Source organism: Anabrus simplex, chromosome 2, assembly GCF_040414725.1.
Source record: "Anabrus simplex isolate iqAnaSimp1 chromosome 2, ASM4041472v1, whole genome shotgun sequence".
In the NCBI taxonomy this organism is placed as follows: Eukaryota; Metazoa; Arthropoda; class Insecta; order Orthoptera; family Tettigoniidae; genus Anabrus; species Anabrus simplex.
In genome coordinates this window covers 79,164,316-79,183,243 of record NC_090266.1, presented here as the reverse complement: position 1 = coordinate 79,183,243, position 18,928 = coordinate 79,164,316, and the positions used below count along the sequence as shown (strand labels likewise).

General features: G+C 40.5%; 1 protein-coding gene across 7 annotated transcripts in view; it reads right to left on the bottom strand.

The window, feature by feature from the left end:
* Window positions 1-18,928, bottom strand: part of Snap25 (Synaptosomal-associated protein 25kDa) — a 475,798-nt gene that overhangs the window by 246,834 nt on the left and 210,036 nt on the right. For all 7 annotated transcript variants that reach the window (XM_067140197.2, XM_067140191.2, XM_067140193.2 and 4 more), the window contains one exon: window positions 481-584. In XM_067140197.2, coding sequence (XP_066996298.1) covers window positions 481-573 — 93 coding nt within the window. In that variant the 5' untranslated portion in view covers window positions 574-584. The remainder of the gene's footprint in view (window positions 1-480; window positions 585-18,928) is intronic.

Genomic DNA, 18,928 nt, shown 5'->3' with positions numbered 1-18,928 from the left:
TAAAGGTCCCATAATACTGCCTTGACGATTTCCTCTCTTAATGATTACAGGCCCAGAAAATGCTTCACCTACTCGAATTCTTTGAGTTCTATTTTCTAAAAATACAGCCACCCACTCGCTCTTTCGTTTAGTCCAGTGGCACACATTTTTGTCAGTAGTCTCCTTCCCAAGATCTACCCTATCAAATGCCTTAGATAGGTCAATCGTGATAAAGTCAGTCTGAACAAGCAAACCTGAATTATCTGCCATATCTTGCTGGGATTCTACAAGATGAGCTTCAGTGGAATAACCTATCCTAAACCAAAACTGCCTTCTATCAAACCAGTTAGAAATTTCGAAAAATGTCTAATAAATTCAGAAAGGATGGTTTCCCAAAGCTTATATGCAACACATGCCAAGCTGACTAGTCTGTAATTATCCGCTTTATGTTTATAACCCTTGAGTTATTTCATTAAGTAGATTATTTCTCAGAACACTTACCTCATCTGTAACCTGACCCGCCTTCAGTTGCAGCTCTTGCAACTCGGAGCGGGGAGCCCCGTTTTCGGGCGCAGCAGGTGCGTTTGTCGGCATCTTTCTTCAAGCTGAAAAACAAAAAACAAAAATTGCGTTAGAAGCAATCCAGCACGTAGCACATACATACATACATACATACAGTGTCCGACTGAGTGATTTAATTGGAGCGGGTAAAATATCTGCTGCTCAGAGTGCTTTGGACATCCTGACGGCCGAGCGAGGTTACTTGTTTACCTTGTTTCGTTCGCTAGCGAGCAAGAAGAAGGGAAGACCTTACAGCAGAACGAGCCGTGTCAACTTGCGCATATGTATTGAAGCTACCATGTTAGGCTAGGTATTACAAGCGACGTAGTGGTTACATGTAATGTTCTAGTGAGGTATCTGATTGCCAATAGCAGGCGACTTCCTTTCTTACGTCAGCGCGGCAGACGTTGTCGGTATGTGATACATTTTTAATCTCACTTTTCATTCTGCCAGGCAGTCGCACCAGTTAAGTTTATTACTGCAAATCATAATATTGTGGTCGGAGTGTTGAGTGGAATCCTAATTTCGTTATCAGTTTCAGGTACAATTTACTTCGTTGTGGAAGACTCTGGTGATTGCGGAACAAGATGTGTCTTCGTCTAAGGACCGATCACTGGACCTGTGAAATCATCACCACCGCCAGAATGGAAAGGCACCATTAAATGTGACGCAAGGCCTTAGTTCGATGGGGATATCCTGAAGTAGAATGAAGACAACGAATTGTATCTGCCGAATCAAAACATTTACTATAAGTAGAAATGTTCACTTAAGTAGATTTGTAAACTATTCTCGCGCATTTCTTTCAAAGTAGCATCTCTAGACCATTAAGAGTTTGTATAGATAATGTCTCTCTTTCAGATTGTCATGTAGGGTTGTGGTATTTCAAATGGAGCAGTGTGTTAATTTAGGTGTCCCATGCTACTGCTTACGATTGCCCATAAATCTTAATAATAATAATAATAATAATAATAATAATAATAATAATAATAATGGATCATTTGACACAACATTCATAATCCCTTACGATAATCGTGATGATGTTTCAGTTCTATACAAACTTAATGACTGTTACTAAATAAACCATTATTTTGGGCGTATAGGGATGATTAGGTTGCGAGGATTTTGTCATCTAGGATTTTCCTTGTAAATTTCATGGCGATGTTGATTAGGAATAAATAAGGTATTCGGGAATTTAAAAGTGGTAATGTTGAAATTAATTAATTGCGATGCGCTTGGGTAACCATTTGTAGTTTGAGGTGCTCACTGTGGATTTTGTAAACGGTCCGTTGGAAAATTACAGGTTTTGGAAACCTGTCCGCGAGTGCCTTGGTGAGTTAGGATTGTGATAAGTGTTAAGACTGTTACGTCCACAAAAGATTTTAGATGATAGTGTTTTCTTCCACCATGACTTCGGTGGACTTGGATACTTTCTACGCTGTGCCTAATGGATTTCATCTTACGCTGATAGATAGAATTCGATTAGCAGTCATGACTAATCTGATTGTTGTGATTAGCGTCATCTTTGAGACGTCATCCTTTGTAGTATAAATAAAAATCAAGAGTTAAAATTAGAATAAACGTGAGGCTTTCTAACTGTACACTTAAATTGGGGACCCTGCAGATAGTTTCTGTGTAGTTTTCTTTGTGCTTGTGTTTCAGTACAACGGTGAGATACTTGTAATTATTTTTGGATTGTGTGTTATTGCTTGATATGTGACACGATTGATTGCTGCACTGTTGTCTTATCCAGCGTTGTGTAGGGATTTCTAGAAATGGAGAGAATGTGTGATCAATGATCGTTATTTTATTGGTTATTACAGTGAGAGTAGTTTGACAGGCACGGCAAGTGTCAGGATTGAACAACAAGTCAATTAACTGATAAAATGTCAAGCTAAGATAGTGTAAAATGGAATAGTTGTGATAATTTATTGAATTAGAGTTCGAATAAAATTTACATGGGGACACATTTATATACCAAATGATGCATACCAGAAGTTTTCAGTAAAGTCTGGTTAGTTTAGGAAACTTGAGCAAAATTTAATTAACGAAGGAATTAAGGAAGGCTGAGACGAGGAAGTTAAATTAGTGTATGACAATCAGTTGAGCAAGATGTAAAGTAGAATTGTCCTTAGAATTACTTCAGGAATTAATTGATCTTAGAATGTGAGATTTGTTGTTCAAGAAGTGATGTGCATTATTTTTTTTTAATATTTTGAGTAGTAAGTCCATCTAGTTTAATTTATGCTGGTAAGTAATTTTACTGATATCTGTTAACAGATGTAGAAAACGGGCTTCGGCGAAGTTAGGTTCCATTGGATGGAGATGCATTCTAACAAATGAAGAAAGAGAATTAATATTTCTTCAGAGACTAAAGCCCTATTGCTGTTGTTTCTTTCAGCACTTTGGTTGATGATTGTTTAACTTTAATAAATTTGTATTTAATTTAATGTATTGCTCGGATTTATTTAAGGATAAGTGTTGGGTGCGAGTCACATGCTATCAATTGGCTAATACGGGTACATTACATATTGTACGCGCAACTTTTAGTGATACCTGGTGTTACGGCGGTGAGGAGTAAGGAGAGAGCATTCTCGGTTCCGGTAAAACTGCCTACTGAATGGAAATGAAATCTGAATTGAATCGATAGTATGATCGATCGATATGGATTTTCTAAACCTTCATTATGTTCAGCCAACAACTGTGTCACACACACATTATACTGTATAACATTTCTCGATGCGAATCTTCTTCCTAGCATGGCTTTGCTGTGTAAACAACAACAGTTCTAGTATGTAAAGTGTACGCCAGATGTCTCACGGCGATGCATAAGCGATTCATAGTTTGTGTTTTAAAGGTTGCCAATACGAATCTCGAAGATAACCGATGATGATGATGCTTGTTTTAAGGGGCCTAACATCGAAGGTCATCGGCCCCTATAAGATAACAGAGGTCTACCGATTCAGCACTAGGGAGCCTAGGTATCACTAAAAGTTGCGCGTACAAAAAAAAAAAACACACACAGTTGGTCTGACCACATATGAGCTGTGTAATAAGAGGTTAGGGTTATGCAGAGCAGTATAAGAAGAAAACCCATACTGATACGCAATATGCTATTCACCGAAAAAGGCGCCACAATTAATCCATCATACTTGTTTACTCCAGTTAATTTTTACCACGTCATCTGTTCTTTAAAGCAGCGTTCGTTACGTGTTGACGACGGAAATTTAAGTTTATTAACTTTTGAGACAGATAATATAGCCTGTTGATGTCCTCTAGGAGATGTCCAACAATAGTACACCCATTATTTCAGGACAAATTATTCTACAGGTCAAATGTATTAATAAAAAATTACTCTACAGGTCAGACGTATTAAGAAGAAACACCGAGAGATGGGCGTCGGAGAAAAGAAAGAGAAAAGGGGGCTGGTGGTAGAGAGCCAGTGCCTCCCGTGAAGCAATGAGTGTCAATATAATTGGCTTTAATCTGACGTACATTGTTTACAGCCACGATGAAACTGCTGGTGAAAATTGAATGTGGAAGTATTCAGAGGAGTAACAATGTAAAGTGTCGAATCAATTAACTAGAGACAACGGGCCGATAACGTACAACAAAGAAACCCATCAGCGTCACGCAAAATTTCCTAGCCTTCAATGCCTGCCAACGGACAGAGGAGAAATTAGCTGGTAAAGGCATTAAACAAATTAACACATACCTACGTCTAATAATTAAAAGGTGGTTGTACAAAATTTCTTCCAGTTATCACCACTTTGGTTCTTACTTGTTGCTAAGCCCCCACGTGGTCACGATCGTTAAGGCGTCGACAGCTCTGACAGCGTGGTTAGAGGCTTCCAGTTCCGCTGGTGGAAGGAATTTGCACAATCGAAATGTTGACTAGCAGGGTAGGAGAGGTGGTGGTATACAATTTCTAATCACCACAATGGGTGTCAAAAGCCTGGATTCAATTTCGAACCTTTTCACAATATTCATATGGAATAAGGGTAAATGATGCTGCTGATAGCGATTTGTACGTCGGAGGAGAACGTTAAACCTTGAGTAGATCCTTTTGTGTTACTGGATAGGAGTAGGCTATGTGCCGTCATAACGTTTCACCCTCTCCGTACCTCCGTATCATCATCATCATCATCATCATCTCAAACACACAGACGCGCAGGTCGCCCATGCATGTCAACTAGAAAGACCTCCACCAGGCCACACATATCACACTTGTTGCTAGAATATGGGATGCTCTCCGTGTTCTCTGCGGTAACAATTTCTATGCTTGAAGGTTATAACTTTAAATTGTATAAACTACGAAAATAGAAAATGAATGAAAGAACATCGCAACTGTGATCGTGAATTACCGATACAATTCACCTGTCTTCACGGTTTCGGCGATTACCCTCTTTTCCTTTACGAAATTATTACAAAAGCTGGTCTGCTAGGATTATTGAGTTCCACAAACAAAGATACGATAGGTCCTATCAGATCGTATAATATCTTCATCGATAGCATGAGAATTTTCATCAGTATTTGACAACTATTCTGTCTCTCTGCATTTTGGGAACATGTGGAAGAACATTTCGACCACATGTCGGCTTCTTAGGCCAACAACAGAACACAGATGCAGAGCTTCTGGGAATAACTCTACCGGGAATTGGCATGCAACCGTCACTTTTTGCTATATAATATTAGTTTCAGGCGACAAATGCTCGTAACGTGACGAAAGGAAGCTAATTCAGAATCTCTTCCAATAATAACTACATCATCGTCGAAACTTAAGTGTTAGAGCTTCATGATCTGCAGTCAGTTGAAAGCCATACTGGACAGATATGGAAGTTTCGCTGAGGTCATCCAGAATATGATTGACAGCGAGACTGTACAGGGATTGCAACAGAGGAGAACCTTCCGTAACTCCTCTAGTTATCAAGGGAGGTCTTGTGTGGCTTACCTGCGTCTGAATGTGTGTGATCCCTTTTGCGATTCATGATTAAATTCGCAAGTTTGGTTGGTATTGGTGTCATTTAAATGATCATGACAAACGTTGTCAAAGGCTTTCTGTAATCTAAAAATATAATGGTCATAATGGCTTGTGTGTTTTTTGCTTCATGGAGAAGGGAGTCGAGTATGACAGTGTTTACATGCGTACCAGAGGAGTTGGTAAATCCTCGTTGATTTAGATTTAAGAAAATATGTTCACGAAGACGCCTGTCAAGGTCTCGCTCAATTATTCTTCTTATAACAGATTGTGACAGGTCTCCAGTTACTGATATTGAGTGTATCTCCACATTTATAGACTAGAACGGCCCTGGCTTTTTTGAAAATGGAAAGCACAACTCCAGTTTTCAACACGTGTAGCAATGCGAGATATTACGTCGACTGCAATACGGTCTTTGGTAACTGACGAGGACCTGGCCCGGGCCGGGTGATGTGTCCACGGCTATATGATTAACAAATGTGATTTCACCTGGGCTTATGGTATCATTAAATAAAATGTCAATTTATTCCCTACCAATATCACTCTTATGGAAGGGGTATTCGGATTGAATCATATTAGGCTGCCCGATAATTTCAGAGATATAAATCATCCGAAGGAATTTTACAACTTTCAGCATTGGAATTCAAAACCGAGCTAATAGCCTTTCTGCGCTGATTTTAAAAGTGATACTGGTTAAGCTGATATTTGTATCTTTCGCGGCGTTTAATTCGGTCCCGTATTGTTACCCGTTCAGGATTGATTGGCTGTCTGTATCTTCTTTGGTTGTCCGTCGTTTGTTTATTTTTCCTGTATCAGTAGTACCGTGCTGATGTCTGGGACCATGGAGAAAATCAATCGCAGAAGCCAAGAACTCGCTCCAAATGTTAATCTCATTGTTAAACTGCTCGTCTGCGAGATTATTTTAAAATCTCTTTCGCCACTGCATAACTTTCTCCTTAAATTCATGGGGTAAAGCGTTGACACCTTCAGTTTCCGTGCTAGCACGAGAGTCACTTTCCTGAGCGACTGGTTCAACATTTTGGGAGGAATCAACCCCCAGTATTTCTTAGAAACTAAAATGTGACGGCGAATTTCAGAATGAGCTCTGCTAATGTGTATTTTGATCCCACGGGAACTGGAGTAATGACATTCATAGTGTGGGCACTGAGAATTTATGTTCTCATATGCCTAACCGGAAAAATTCGCAATCTGGCTAGTTGGTAAACTGGAATGAAGAATTTAAGATGACTAATTCTTAAATTAAATGCGATTGTTTATTATCTACAAATGATGAGTCCTGAGAATGAGTCGTGGGCTATTGCTATGTGTATGTTAATATGCCCCTTTGTAAACTTTCTGCGACGTATCTTGCATTCAGTTATAAATACAGCACTTGAAGTGCTCGATACTTCCCAAGAATCGACAATACTCTGATGTGTATGGCTAACCTGTAATAATGTTGTTTATGAATGATAGGTCTTACCTAGTCAAATAGTTCTTTCCACTGCTAACATAAAGGTGAACAGCTGATCCAAAGTGTCAGAATAATAATAATAATAATAATAATAACGCTTAGACATCGTCATTTGGTCAACGACGGCGTCACAGAAGTAATAATAATAATAATAATAATAATAATAATAATAATAATAATAATAATAATAATAATAATTGCTTTACGTCCCACTAACTACATTGTCGGCTTTTGGAGACGCCGAGGTGCCGGAATGTTGTCCCGCAGGAGTACTTCTACGTGCCAGTAAATCTACCGACACGAGGCTGACGTATTTGAGCACTTTCAAATACCACCGGACTGAGCCAGGATCGAACCTGTCAAGTTGGAGTCAGAAAGCCAGCGCCTCAACCGTCTGAGCCACTCAGCCCGGCGTCACATAAGTAAATCAAAGAAGCCATCGTAGAAGGTACCCCACAATGACGTCACGGAGATAATTTCACCGAGGAAAATCGGATATGGACCATTAAAATAACCTATACGATATCAAATATTCTACAGCAATATGAATATTCAATCAACCATACTACGAAATTTGCCATATAAATCCAAAAAGCGCAATCGAATGTCCAAACGCAGAAACAACTGCATGTGTGCAGCACCTAACCTAAATTGTCGGTGTGGTATATAAGTAGACTGTTTAGCCACAAATAAGATGATCACGAGATGATACAATTCTTACTGATAAGGGCCTACGGACGAGATACTGCCCGTAATGTCCTAATAGAAGATTGTCTCAGTAAACGCTTAAAATATTCGTAATACAGAATAACAGACCAACCATTCGATTAACGTGAACAAACAACACATGCACTAGCCTATAAGTGTACCACAAAACAGCTATAAATAGAAAACAACACACGGCACAAAGTAAAGCACAAAACATGATTCAAAATATCAAGACCAGAAGATAATAAGAAACACGAACATTAACCAAAAAAGAAAAAAAAAGTCAAAATACCAAGATTAAGAAGGGTCCCTCGACCGCCAAGTCACTGCCTTCCGCAATACGACTAATATCTGGAAGAGCTGTTATATATTCAGTTCGTTTGGATTCTTACTCAGAGAAGCTACAACTATAAGTGAAGACCAAAAGCTGTTATCGATACGTTTACTTGCTATAAAATTATTTGAAAATTACTTATTTGACTTTACTGTTGGAAACGCATTTCTTTCCTTTACGAAAAATGTTCTTTGCATTTGTTAACCCAGTTAATGTTAGTAAATAGGTAGGCCTACATAAACCTTCATTTAGGCCATCAGAGGCTATTTTAATTCCTAAGTAGTACATTCAATTAATATAGGCTCGGTTCATCTTACATTATTTGTATTTCTTAGTAGGTAAACAAGGCAGCTGTTTTTTTTTTTTTTAATAAGAAGAATATATTCACTACGCTACGCCGACAAAATATGGCCACAGGTGGTACTACTAATACCACCACCACCACCACCACTATTAATAATAATAATAATAATAATACATATACTGAAAATTCAAAATACACCTCCAACACCTTTGCAACAGAAAACCGTGCGGTTAGGGGCACGGTAGTTGTGAGTTTGCATTCGGGAGATATTGTGTTCGATCTCCACTGTTGCAGTCCTGAAGGTGGTTTTCCGTCGTTTCCCATTTTCACACCAGGCACATGCTGAGGCTGTACCTTAATTAAGGCCATGGCCGCTTCCTTCCCACTCCTAGCCCTTTCCTACCCCATCGTCGCTATAGACCTATCTGTGTCGGTGCGACGTAAAGCCAATTGTATCAATAAAAAGTAATGCAACACAAAACACTGCCTTGTCGAGTATATGAGAACCAACTGAAGCCAAGCATAACAAAGGTATACTGTGACGTTTGTTAGTTAATAATTAAAATATATCTGAATTCGGCAAAAATGTGAGTGGCATATGCAGATAGCGCGTGAAACATGCAGTATGGAAATATGAGTAAACAACATGTCATGTCAACAGGAATGGCGCTTTTTAGAACAACTCGCCGCTCTGGGTATCGCCACGCCCCTCTTCCAGATCGATAACTCTGTAACCGCTACAGTCGCCTACGAGCTGTCAGTGAAACCCGGAGGGCGTAGCCCGACGACTTTAGAGAAAGTATCAGCGTATGTATCCCGCCAGAGGAGAGTACATCCTTTAAAAATCCATTTAGAGTAGTGTGACAGTAAGACTTGTAGCTCTATATTTGTTTGTCTCTTAGAAAAGAAGTTGCAGTAATACAATTATTCCCATATCAGTACAGGTTAACATTACTCACCCATCGTCAACTTTTGCAGAGTATTACTTCGAAGTACTCTGCCGAAATCACTTAGATGTTTAAATTAATTCATTCATCACCCCAGAGTTTGCGACTGCTAACATCATCCCAGCGACTAAGGATGTTTACACATAGGTACAGAACTCCTTTCCTTAATGCGATTTCCCTCTGGCAACGTATAAATTACGGTGACAACCAGTTGTCCAAAACGTTTCGTCGTCTCGTCCCGCAGAATATGTCATACAACGTGACAAAAGTCAGTCTTGTCTCCCCAATCAACACATTGACCGAAGCTAAATTTTTGACACAATAATTGAAAAGAAATGTAACTTTTTGCCAACATGAAATGACGATGCGGAAAACCTTCGACTGTACGGTCAGGACAGCTCAGTATTTGAAATAGCTGACAATACCATAGACTCGCTAGTGGGTTATTTCCGAGAAAACCTTCCATGCAAAAACGTTCTCATCTAACAATTAAAACAAAGACAGCTAATGACTATTATATTCTTGCGAATTAAAATATTTATTAAATTCATCTTTTCAGTATACCGTAATAAATAATAATAATAATATTATTATTATTAATATTATTATTATTATTATTATAATGGCGTGTGGCCTCCAGAGAGACCTGGAATTCAAGAGGACAAATTGGAGCAAACATTCCTTTATATGAAGGGGAGTTAGGGATTGGAATAACTTACCAAGGGAGATGTTCAGTAAATTTCCAGTTTCGTTGACATCATACAAGAAAAGGCTAAGAAAACAACAGATAGGGAATCTGCCACCTGGGCGACTGCCCTAAATGCAGATCAGTAGTGATTGATTGATTGATTGACTGAGTGATTGATTGATTGATTGATTGACTGACTGACTGGTGCAGGTCTTTCGAACTGAGCCATGTAGGCGATCTGCGCGTCTCTCTCCCCGTCGTGTCTACCATGAAACATTCTCCCGCCTAAAACTGACGACGCTGATGAACACATGCATACATTACATACATACATTTTCATTATAGACTGTTATGCCTTTCAGCGTTCAGTCTGCAAGCCTCTGTGAATTTACTAAACGTCGCCACAATCCTCGATTTGCAACTAGTGTTGTGGACTCATTTAGTTCTATACCTATTAAATCGTTAGAAAATGAGGCTAACCATCGTCGTCTTGGTCTACCTCTACTTCTCTTACCCTCCATAACAGTCCATTATTCTCCTAGGTAACCTATCCTCCTCCATTCGTCTCACATGGCCCCACCACCGAAGCCGGTTTATGCGTACAGCTTCATCCATCACGTTCATTCCTAATTTATCCTTTATCTCCTCATTCTGAGTACCCTCCTGCCATTGTTCCCACCTGTTTGTACCAGCAATCATTCTTGCTACTTTCATGTCTGTTACTTCTAACTTATGAATAAGATATCCTGAGTCCACCCAGCTTTCGCTCCCGTAAAGCAAAGTTGGTCTGAAAACAGACCGATGTAAAGATAGTTTCGTCTGCGCGCTAACTTCCTTCTTAAAGAATACTGTTGATCGCAACTGCGAGCTCACTGCATTAGCTTTACTACACCTTGATTCAATCTCACTTAGTACATTACCATCCTGGGAGAACACACAACCTAAATACTTGAAATGATCAACCTGTTCTAGCTTTGTATCACCAATCTGCCATTAAATTCTGTTCAATTTCTTACCTACTGACATCAATTTGGTCTTCGAGAGGCTAATTTTCATACCATACTCGTTGCACCTATTTGTAAGTTCCAAGACATTAGACTGCAGGCTTTCGGCACAATCTGCCATTAAGACCAAGTCATCAGCATAGGCCAGACTGCTTACTACATTTCCACCTAACTGAATCCCTCCCTGCCATTTTATACCTTTCAGCAGATGATCCATGTAAACTACGAACAGCAAAGGTGAAAGATTACAGCCTTGTCTAACCCCTGTAAGTACCCTGAACAAAGAACTCATTCTACCATCAATTCTCACTGAAGCCCAATTGACAACATAAATGCCTTTGAATCATTTTAATAATCTGCCTTTAATTCCATAGTCCCCCAGTATGGCGAACATCTTTTCCCTCGGTATCCTGTCATAGGCTTTCTCTAGATCTACGAAACAAACACAACTGCCTATTCCTCTCGTAGCATTTTTCAATTACCTGGCGCATACTGAAAATCTGATCCTGACAGCCTCTCTGTGGTTTGAAACCACACTGGTTTTCATCCAACTTCCTCTCAACGACTGATGGCACCCTCCCTTCCAGATGCCAGTGAATACTTTGCCTGGTATACTAATTAATGAGATACCTCGATAGTTGTTGCAATCCTTCCTGTTCCCTTGCTTGTAGATGGGTGCAATTACTGCTTTTGCCCAATCTGAAGGTACCTTACCAACACTCCATGCTAATTTTATTACTCTATGAAGCCATTTCATCCCTGCCTTCCCACTATACTTCACCATTTCAGGTCTAATTTCATCTATTCCTGCTGCCTTATGACAATGGAGTTTATTTACCATCCTTTCCACTTCCTGAAGCATAAGTTCACCAACATCATTTTCCTCCTCCCCATGAGCTTGGCTGTTCACAACAGCACCAGGATGATTTCCTTTTACATTGAGAAGATGTTCAAAATATTCCCTCCACCTCTCCAGTGATTCCCTGGGATCTATGAGTTCACCTGAATTACTCAAAACACTGTTCATTTCCTTTTTCCCTCCCTTCCTAAGATTCTTTATGACTGTCCAGAAAGGTTTCCCTGCTGCTTGACCTAGCCTTTCCAGGTTGTTACCAAAATCTTCCCATGACTTCTTTTTGGATTCAACAACTATTTGTTTCGCTCTGTTTCTTTCATTTACATACAAATCTCTGTCTGCCTCGGCCCTTGTTTGGAGCCATTTCTGATAAGCCTTCTTTTTACGTTTACAAGCTGCTCTCGCTTCATCATTCCACAAAGATGTTCGCCTTTTCCCATCTTTACACACAGTCATTCCTAGGCATTCCCTTGCTGTTTCTACTACAGCATCCCTGTATGCCACCCATTCACTTTCTATATCCTGAACCTGCATACTGTCTACTCTTCGAAACTTCTCACTAATCATATCCATGTACTTCTGTCTAATTTCGTCGTCCTGGAGATTTTCTACCCTTATTCGTTTGCAGACAGATTTCACTTTCTCTACCCTTGGCCTAGAGATACTTAGTTCACTACAGATCAGATAGTGGTCTGTATCATCGAAAAATCCCCGGAAAAATCGTACATTCCTAACAGATTTCCTGAATTCGAAGTCGGTTAAGATATAGTCTATTATGGATCTGGTACCCCTAGCCTCCCATGTGTAGCGGTGAATAGCCTTATGCTTGAATAATGTATTCGTAACAGCTAAACCCATACTAGCACAGAAGTCCAGCAAACGCTTCCCATTCCCATTAGCTTCCATATCTTCCTCACATTTACCAATCACCCTTTCGTATCCTTCAGTTCTATTCCCAACTCTAGCATTGAAATCGCCCATTAGCACTATTCTATCCTTGCTGTTGACCCTGACCACAATGTCACTCAATCCTTCATAAAACTTGTCAACTTCATCCTCATCTGCACCCTCACATGGTGAATACACGGACACAATTCTAGTCCTAATTCCTCCAACTGACAAATCTACCCACATCATTCGCTCATTTACTTGCCTAACAGAAACTATGTTGCGTGCAATGGTATTCCTGATAAAAAGCCCTACCCCAGATTCTGCCCTTCCCTTTCCAACACCCCTCAAGTACACTTTATAATCTCCTATCTCTTCCTCGTTATCTCCCCTTACCCGAATATCACTTACTCCTAGCACATCCAGATGCATCCTCTTTGCTGACTCAGCCAGTTCTACTTTCTTTCTTCCATAAGCCCCATTAATATTGATAGCTCCCTATCGAATTCCATTTCGTTCGCCAAGTTGTTTCCAGGGAGTCTCTCGCCTGTCAAATGGGAGTGGGACTCCATTACTCCCATAGGCCCGAGGCTTGCTTAAAATGTTCTGAGCTCGGTAAATTCATGAAGCAGGATGCTACCCTACTTGCACATAGTCCAAGTGAGGATCTCTCCTCTAACGGGTTATGGACCACCGGTGGATTGTATAGTCCTAGCCCCCTGAGCACAAGGAGTGCCAGGACTCAGAATATGTCCGAGATGCCCACTCCCATTCCATAGCAACTGGTATCCCGACTCTCATGACCACTTACTAGGCAACTCAGCCGTTGCCCATGGTTCACGAACTAGGACGTGACTACAGTAACCCACAAACATGAACCATGACGCTGATGAAAACTAAATTTAAAGCGCTTGACACACAGTGACCAACAACTCCATACACGCCATATCAAGCAGATAATCTATATGATTGTACCAGCGTACGTAGTAATAATTACTAGGGGCCAGGATTGGGAATGCAGCCGCGTGTCCTAACTCAGGTATCATCCTGACACACCTGTGAAGTTGGATGTGGTAACTGCAAACAATAAATTAAAAAAAACACTTCTAGGGTGTGTGAGATTGAGTTCTAACCCACTTCACCTTTCAGTTGCCTTCCTTTAATTCACAGGTACCGGGCATGACAGCTGAAACTCGGATGTCAACGTAAATCATGTGAACAAAAATTATACAGTAGTTAAAATAAGAAATACAATGGCCACAACGGTCCTAACTGAAAGCGTGCACAGTTAGTGGTGCGCTTACGAGTCTCTACATCACGTTCTGCGAGTGACTAGCTTTCAGGTGCTGCGGCAGTTCAGCTCTTTGGCTCTGGGAGCACAAACTCTCCAGTTCGAAACCGTCGGATATCTTCAATGTTCTTAATTTGCTACTTTTTCTTCTTTTATATTAAATAATATATTTTCCACAGCTGAAGTTAATATTTCAAATAAGGTAAGTCACTTATTCACTGTCACTATTAGGGTATGTATGTATGACTGGACACAGTGTTCAGCAGTACAAGTCATAAAAGCAAACAAAACAAGATTTTTTTACACCAGGAACATCTTACAACCTGTGACGCTAAAGTTCGGTGAATGAAGTCAGAACGGTCGATCCGGCAACACTGGCGACACACAACGCTGCACCTGTGTAACAGCAGGGTTTGACCACCTGCTCCCAACGTTGTTCAGTTGAGCATCGCGCGCGCGCGCGCGCGCGCGCGTGTGTGTGTGTGTGTGTGTGTGTGTGTGTGTGTGTGTGTGTGTGTGTCGTGAAAGACCTGTCTGACACAGTGCGTGTTTAGTGCGTTTGTTCTGAACTGCGAACAGTAACATGAACGACCAAAAGATCTATGTACAGTTTTGTTTTAAGCTTGGCAAGACACCGAAAGAAACGCAAGCGATGCTGGTACTTGTTTATGAAGATCAAGCACTGTCCTTGAATTGTGTGTACGAGTGGTTCGCCCGTTTTCGAGGCGGCCAGGAAAGTGTTCTGACAACCCCCGTGGCGGAAGACCGGCGACCGCCGTCAGTGTCGAAAACATTGAGAAGGTGAGGACATTAATCACGAATGATCGGCGATTGACTGTGCACACGACAGCGGATGACCTGTAGATTAACCGTGAATCCGTGCAACAAATCGTTGCCCAGAAATTAGGGAAGAGGAAAACGTGTTCTCGTCTTGTGCCACATCACTTGACTGACGATCAGAAGCAGGCACGTTTAGAGGCTTCACAGGATTTTGTCGAAACGGCGAATGCGACACCAAATTTCTTGAACTGTATTGTCACTGAGGATGAAACCTGGTGTCTCACGTACGCCCTGAAATGAAACGGCAAAGCATGGAATGGCGTTCTCCGGAATCCCCTCGTCGAAAAAAGATGAGAGCCGGAAAGTCACGCATCAAACTCGCTTTGAAAGGAAAGATTTTAGACAATATTCCTGACATCCAACGAAACGTGACGAGGCTTTTGAACACCATCCCAAAGGGAGCCTTCTTGCAAAGTTTCCAGGACATGTATCACCGATCTCAGCAGTGCATAGTTATGGGAGGGGATTATTTCGAAGGACAGTAAGGTCACTGTCGTGCATTTTTCATCTATGTTGATAGTACAGGACTATTCACCAAACTTTATTATCACAGGTTGTATACAAGAGAAAGTTCTACAGTTACATTTCTTCCATCGAAAGTCCGTGAAAAAACAAACTTCTTCAACGATCAAGAACACTGTTCGTTCGGGAAGTAACTTTGAAGCGAACCATGCGTACCGTATGCCATGAAATGCTGGATGAGTGAACAAGAGGATGAATTTTCACTTCATCATCCCTTTAACTAATCCGCCGTCCATCTTAAAATAAATATGGGGCACTGTGCAGCTTGCTTTACTTGTACATACCGCATGGTTGACACAAGCGAGTGCACCTGGGTGGGATTATATTCACCTGACGTGTGCGTTCGCCATTCACGTCAATGAATTTCTCATTTAAAAAAAGAGTAGGGTTTGTTCGTGCTCCTCAAGAATCAACGATAAAAATGAATTTATTTCCCCAACACAGAGCTTCAGAGTTTCCCAAAAAACTTACAAAAATCGTGGAATTTAATTTACCCGATTTTGAGGCTGTTACATACACGTCCGTATGTTCGTCTGATAACTGGGTCATTCTTACGTTAACACGCGGTCCAAAAGATCATTTCGGCTTTTGCAAACATAAAAACGCAATTGGTAATAGTTTGCAGGACACTGTAATGTTACACTGGGCGGTGTAAGAATGGGTCATTCTAAAACATACTAACTCCAAAAAAGTCGAAATTGAGCGCAACTTCGGGTAGACAAGTGATAAGACAAACTTTACCACGAAAACAGTCCTACTCCTGCTCAATACTACGTGAAATGTAACCTTGAAATTTCATCTGCATTATAAACCATGCCATGGGGAAAGCGTTAGGATGATTTGGAATTCAGATGATCGACTGGAGTTAGCATAGCAACAAGTAGATGACAACATAGATTAAATAAGTACTTTAAGGTATCTTGTTGCAAGGAAAAGGAGAAATTCAGTATTTCGCAGTACAAATTTAGTGTACAGCAGAAGACATAAGAATGAAGTCCAGGTGTCTTCAATCATGTCTGGAATAAGTTTCACCTCCTTTAAGATTGAGAAACCGAACAACGAAAAATAAACGTATATAATTTCCTGATAGGTGCATGTTTGGTTATTCTCTGCCTATTACAGTAAATTAGCGAAAGTTGCTGACATTAAAAAACTTATGAAGTACATTCCACAAGAGGTCAGAAAGTTCTACAAATCCCTAAAATCAAAACCAGCTAGTGATGGCAGTGGTAATGAATCACAGTATGGAAGTGACTGAGTAGAAGAACATATCTCAGTATATAAGCTGCATGAAATGAACAGAGTTTGAAGGATTTTATGAAGTGAGAAGTAAGAATTATTTTGGTAATGATAAACAACGGGGCACAGACGGACAGAGGACAAGTACTGTAGATTATAGTATGTAATAAATATGTCATAAATTAGTATAAGTAACAAATACACAACTTATATCCCATTCCTTCTTTCCCAACAGGTTTTTATGATATTATGTATAACATAACTTACTTGCAGTTGTAAGCGTCTACTACTAAAACCATGCTAACTCCACTCTATCATTTCTAGAGATGATTTTTTTCAACTGGCTTTACGTCGCACCGACACAGATAGGTCTTACGGCAACGATGTGATAGGAGAGGGATCGGAATGAGAGGGAAGCGGCCGTGGCCTTAAGGTACAGTCCCAGCATTTGCCTGGTGTGAAAATGAGAAACCACACGGAAAACCATCTTCAGGACTGCCGACTGTGGGGTTCGAACCCACTATCGCCCAAATACTGGATACTGGCCGCACGTAAGCGACTGCAGCTATCGAGCTCGGTGAAATAAAATTGATACAAAACATATTTTTACCTTAAATTAATGTATTGTGGTTAGCACCTTATGTAAAATAAAACTCAATAAAAAATAAATACAACAAATATTACTCTCTTCCCCCTTCCTCATGTTTTTAAATTTTGGAGTTGCCATGATTTGGAAGTCAGATCCTCAATTGTATCGATATTATAAGCTTTCACTTCAACAATCGTATCCCTTATATCTCTCAAGAGCACGTTTTACATTTGCTCTATATTCACAGCTGTCTGATCCGAATTACCAGTCATTAGTTCAAAATACTTTTTCAAACTTCTTTCTTCTACATCTCACATGTTAACAGTCAAGTGATGAATCCTGCTATATATTCATACTTCTGTAGAGCTAACTCTAATAATATTAGTTTAATTTCTATTGTTTTCTCTGCAGGCAGTAGTGGGCCATGCTCGCAGTGCAGACCACACCGCGTGAGTTAGCGCATGCCAAGTGCATGGTTGGAACATTGGACATGGCCTTCCCCTCCGTAGGTCACCAACCACCAGGAAAGTAGTCCCAGTCGAACAAGCGTCTCCATCCTGTGCATGCCGTGAAAGTTTCCAGGTCATAAGTTTGCAACACGAGCTGCGACATGCAACAAAAAAATCAAGATAAATTATTGCTGTTGTACGCGGTGTTTAGGGCTGATTTTCCGCGTCCTAGGTTGGTGAGTGGTCGCCGCTTCACCATCATTCCAGTAGGCTGTAAGGGCAGACTAGGCTCATGGTGAAACATCGACCAGCCACCCTTGAAGTACCAAAGACGACAGCATTAGCTCCGGCCGCGGAAGACTAAGAAGATGATTCTGGTGATGTTTTGTAACGATCACTCACCTATTTTCGGCTACCGTCATCTGCAACTTCATCTATGTTCATATACTCGCCGATACTTCATCCATCTAACCGGCCTTGGACCTTCTCTGCTGACGCGCCGTGCATCCGTCCTGGTGAACTGCTGACTACACACTGAGTCTCCTCTGCGTTACGTCATCTGCTACGTCAGTGTCCGATATTTCTCGACGTTTTGTGTACTTTTTTCCGGAACTTTCTGCAGCGGTATAAAGGCTTCCCCCACATACTCGGTCTTCAGTCCAGCACTGATTCCGAGTGTGGTTGGAGGGTCGTCTGAGGACTTCCCAGTATTTGCTGGGAAGCTCCACTTCTTTTATTTGCTGCATTGGGTGAGCAACAGAGTATTTATTTTATAATTACCACTATTATTCTCCTCCTATGGATTTTGGAGTTATCTTCATTGCTGTGGCCGGTTTTCTTTTAAGTCTAATATGAGTGACACTTTTTTCTTAACAAATGAACATTGAGTAATATCCAATTTCAAGAGTTGGTGAGTGATTGAACTTGTGGCCTGGACGGTACAACTTATCACATAAAACTGTTCCTGCATTTGGCAATGTTTATACTCAGGCGACTCCCATTATTGTGATCCCCGTCCTTGGTCCTTCCCGTGCCTTTCTTCTCTCTTCGTTTACCCTTTTGGAAATTTGTGTCCATATTCTCCGAGGCTTATAGGTTACCACGTTCATTTGATTAGTCAAATATTATAACTTGTAAATGGTCTAGGGATTCTATCCTATGTACGTCATTCACGATGAGTGTTTTCTTTTGTGTGTGTCCGGTTACAAAAGTTTGAGTTGTAAAATTTAAAATTGATTTCCTTTGTAGAAACAATATACTGTTTTGATTAACTTTTTTTT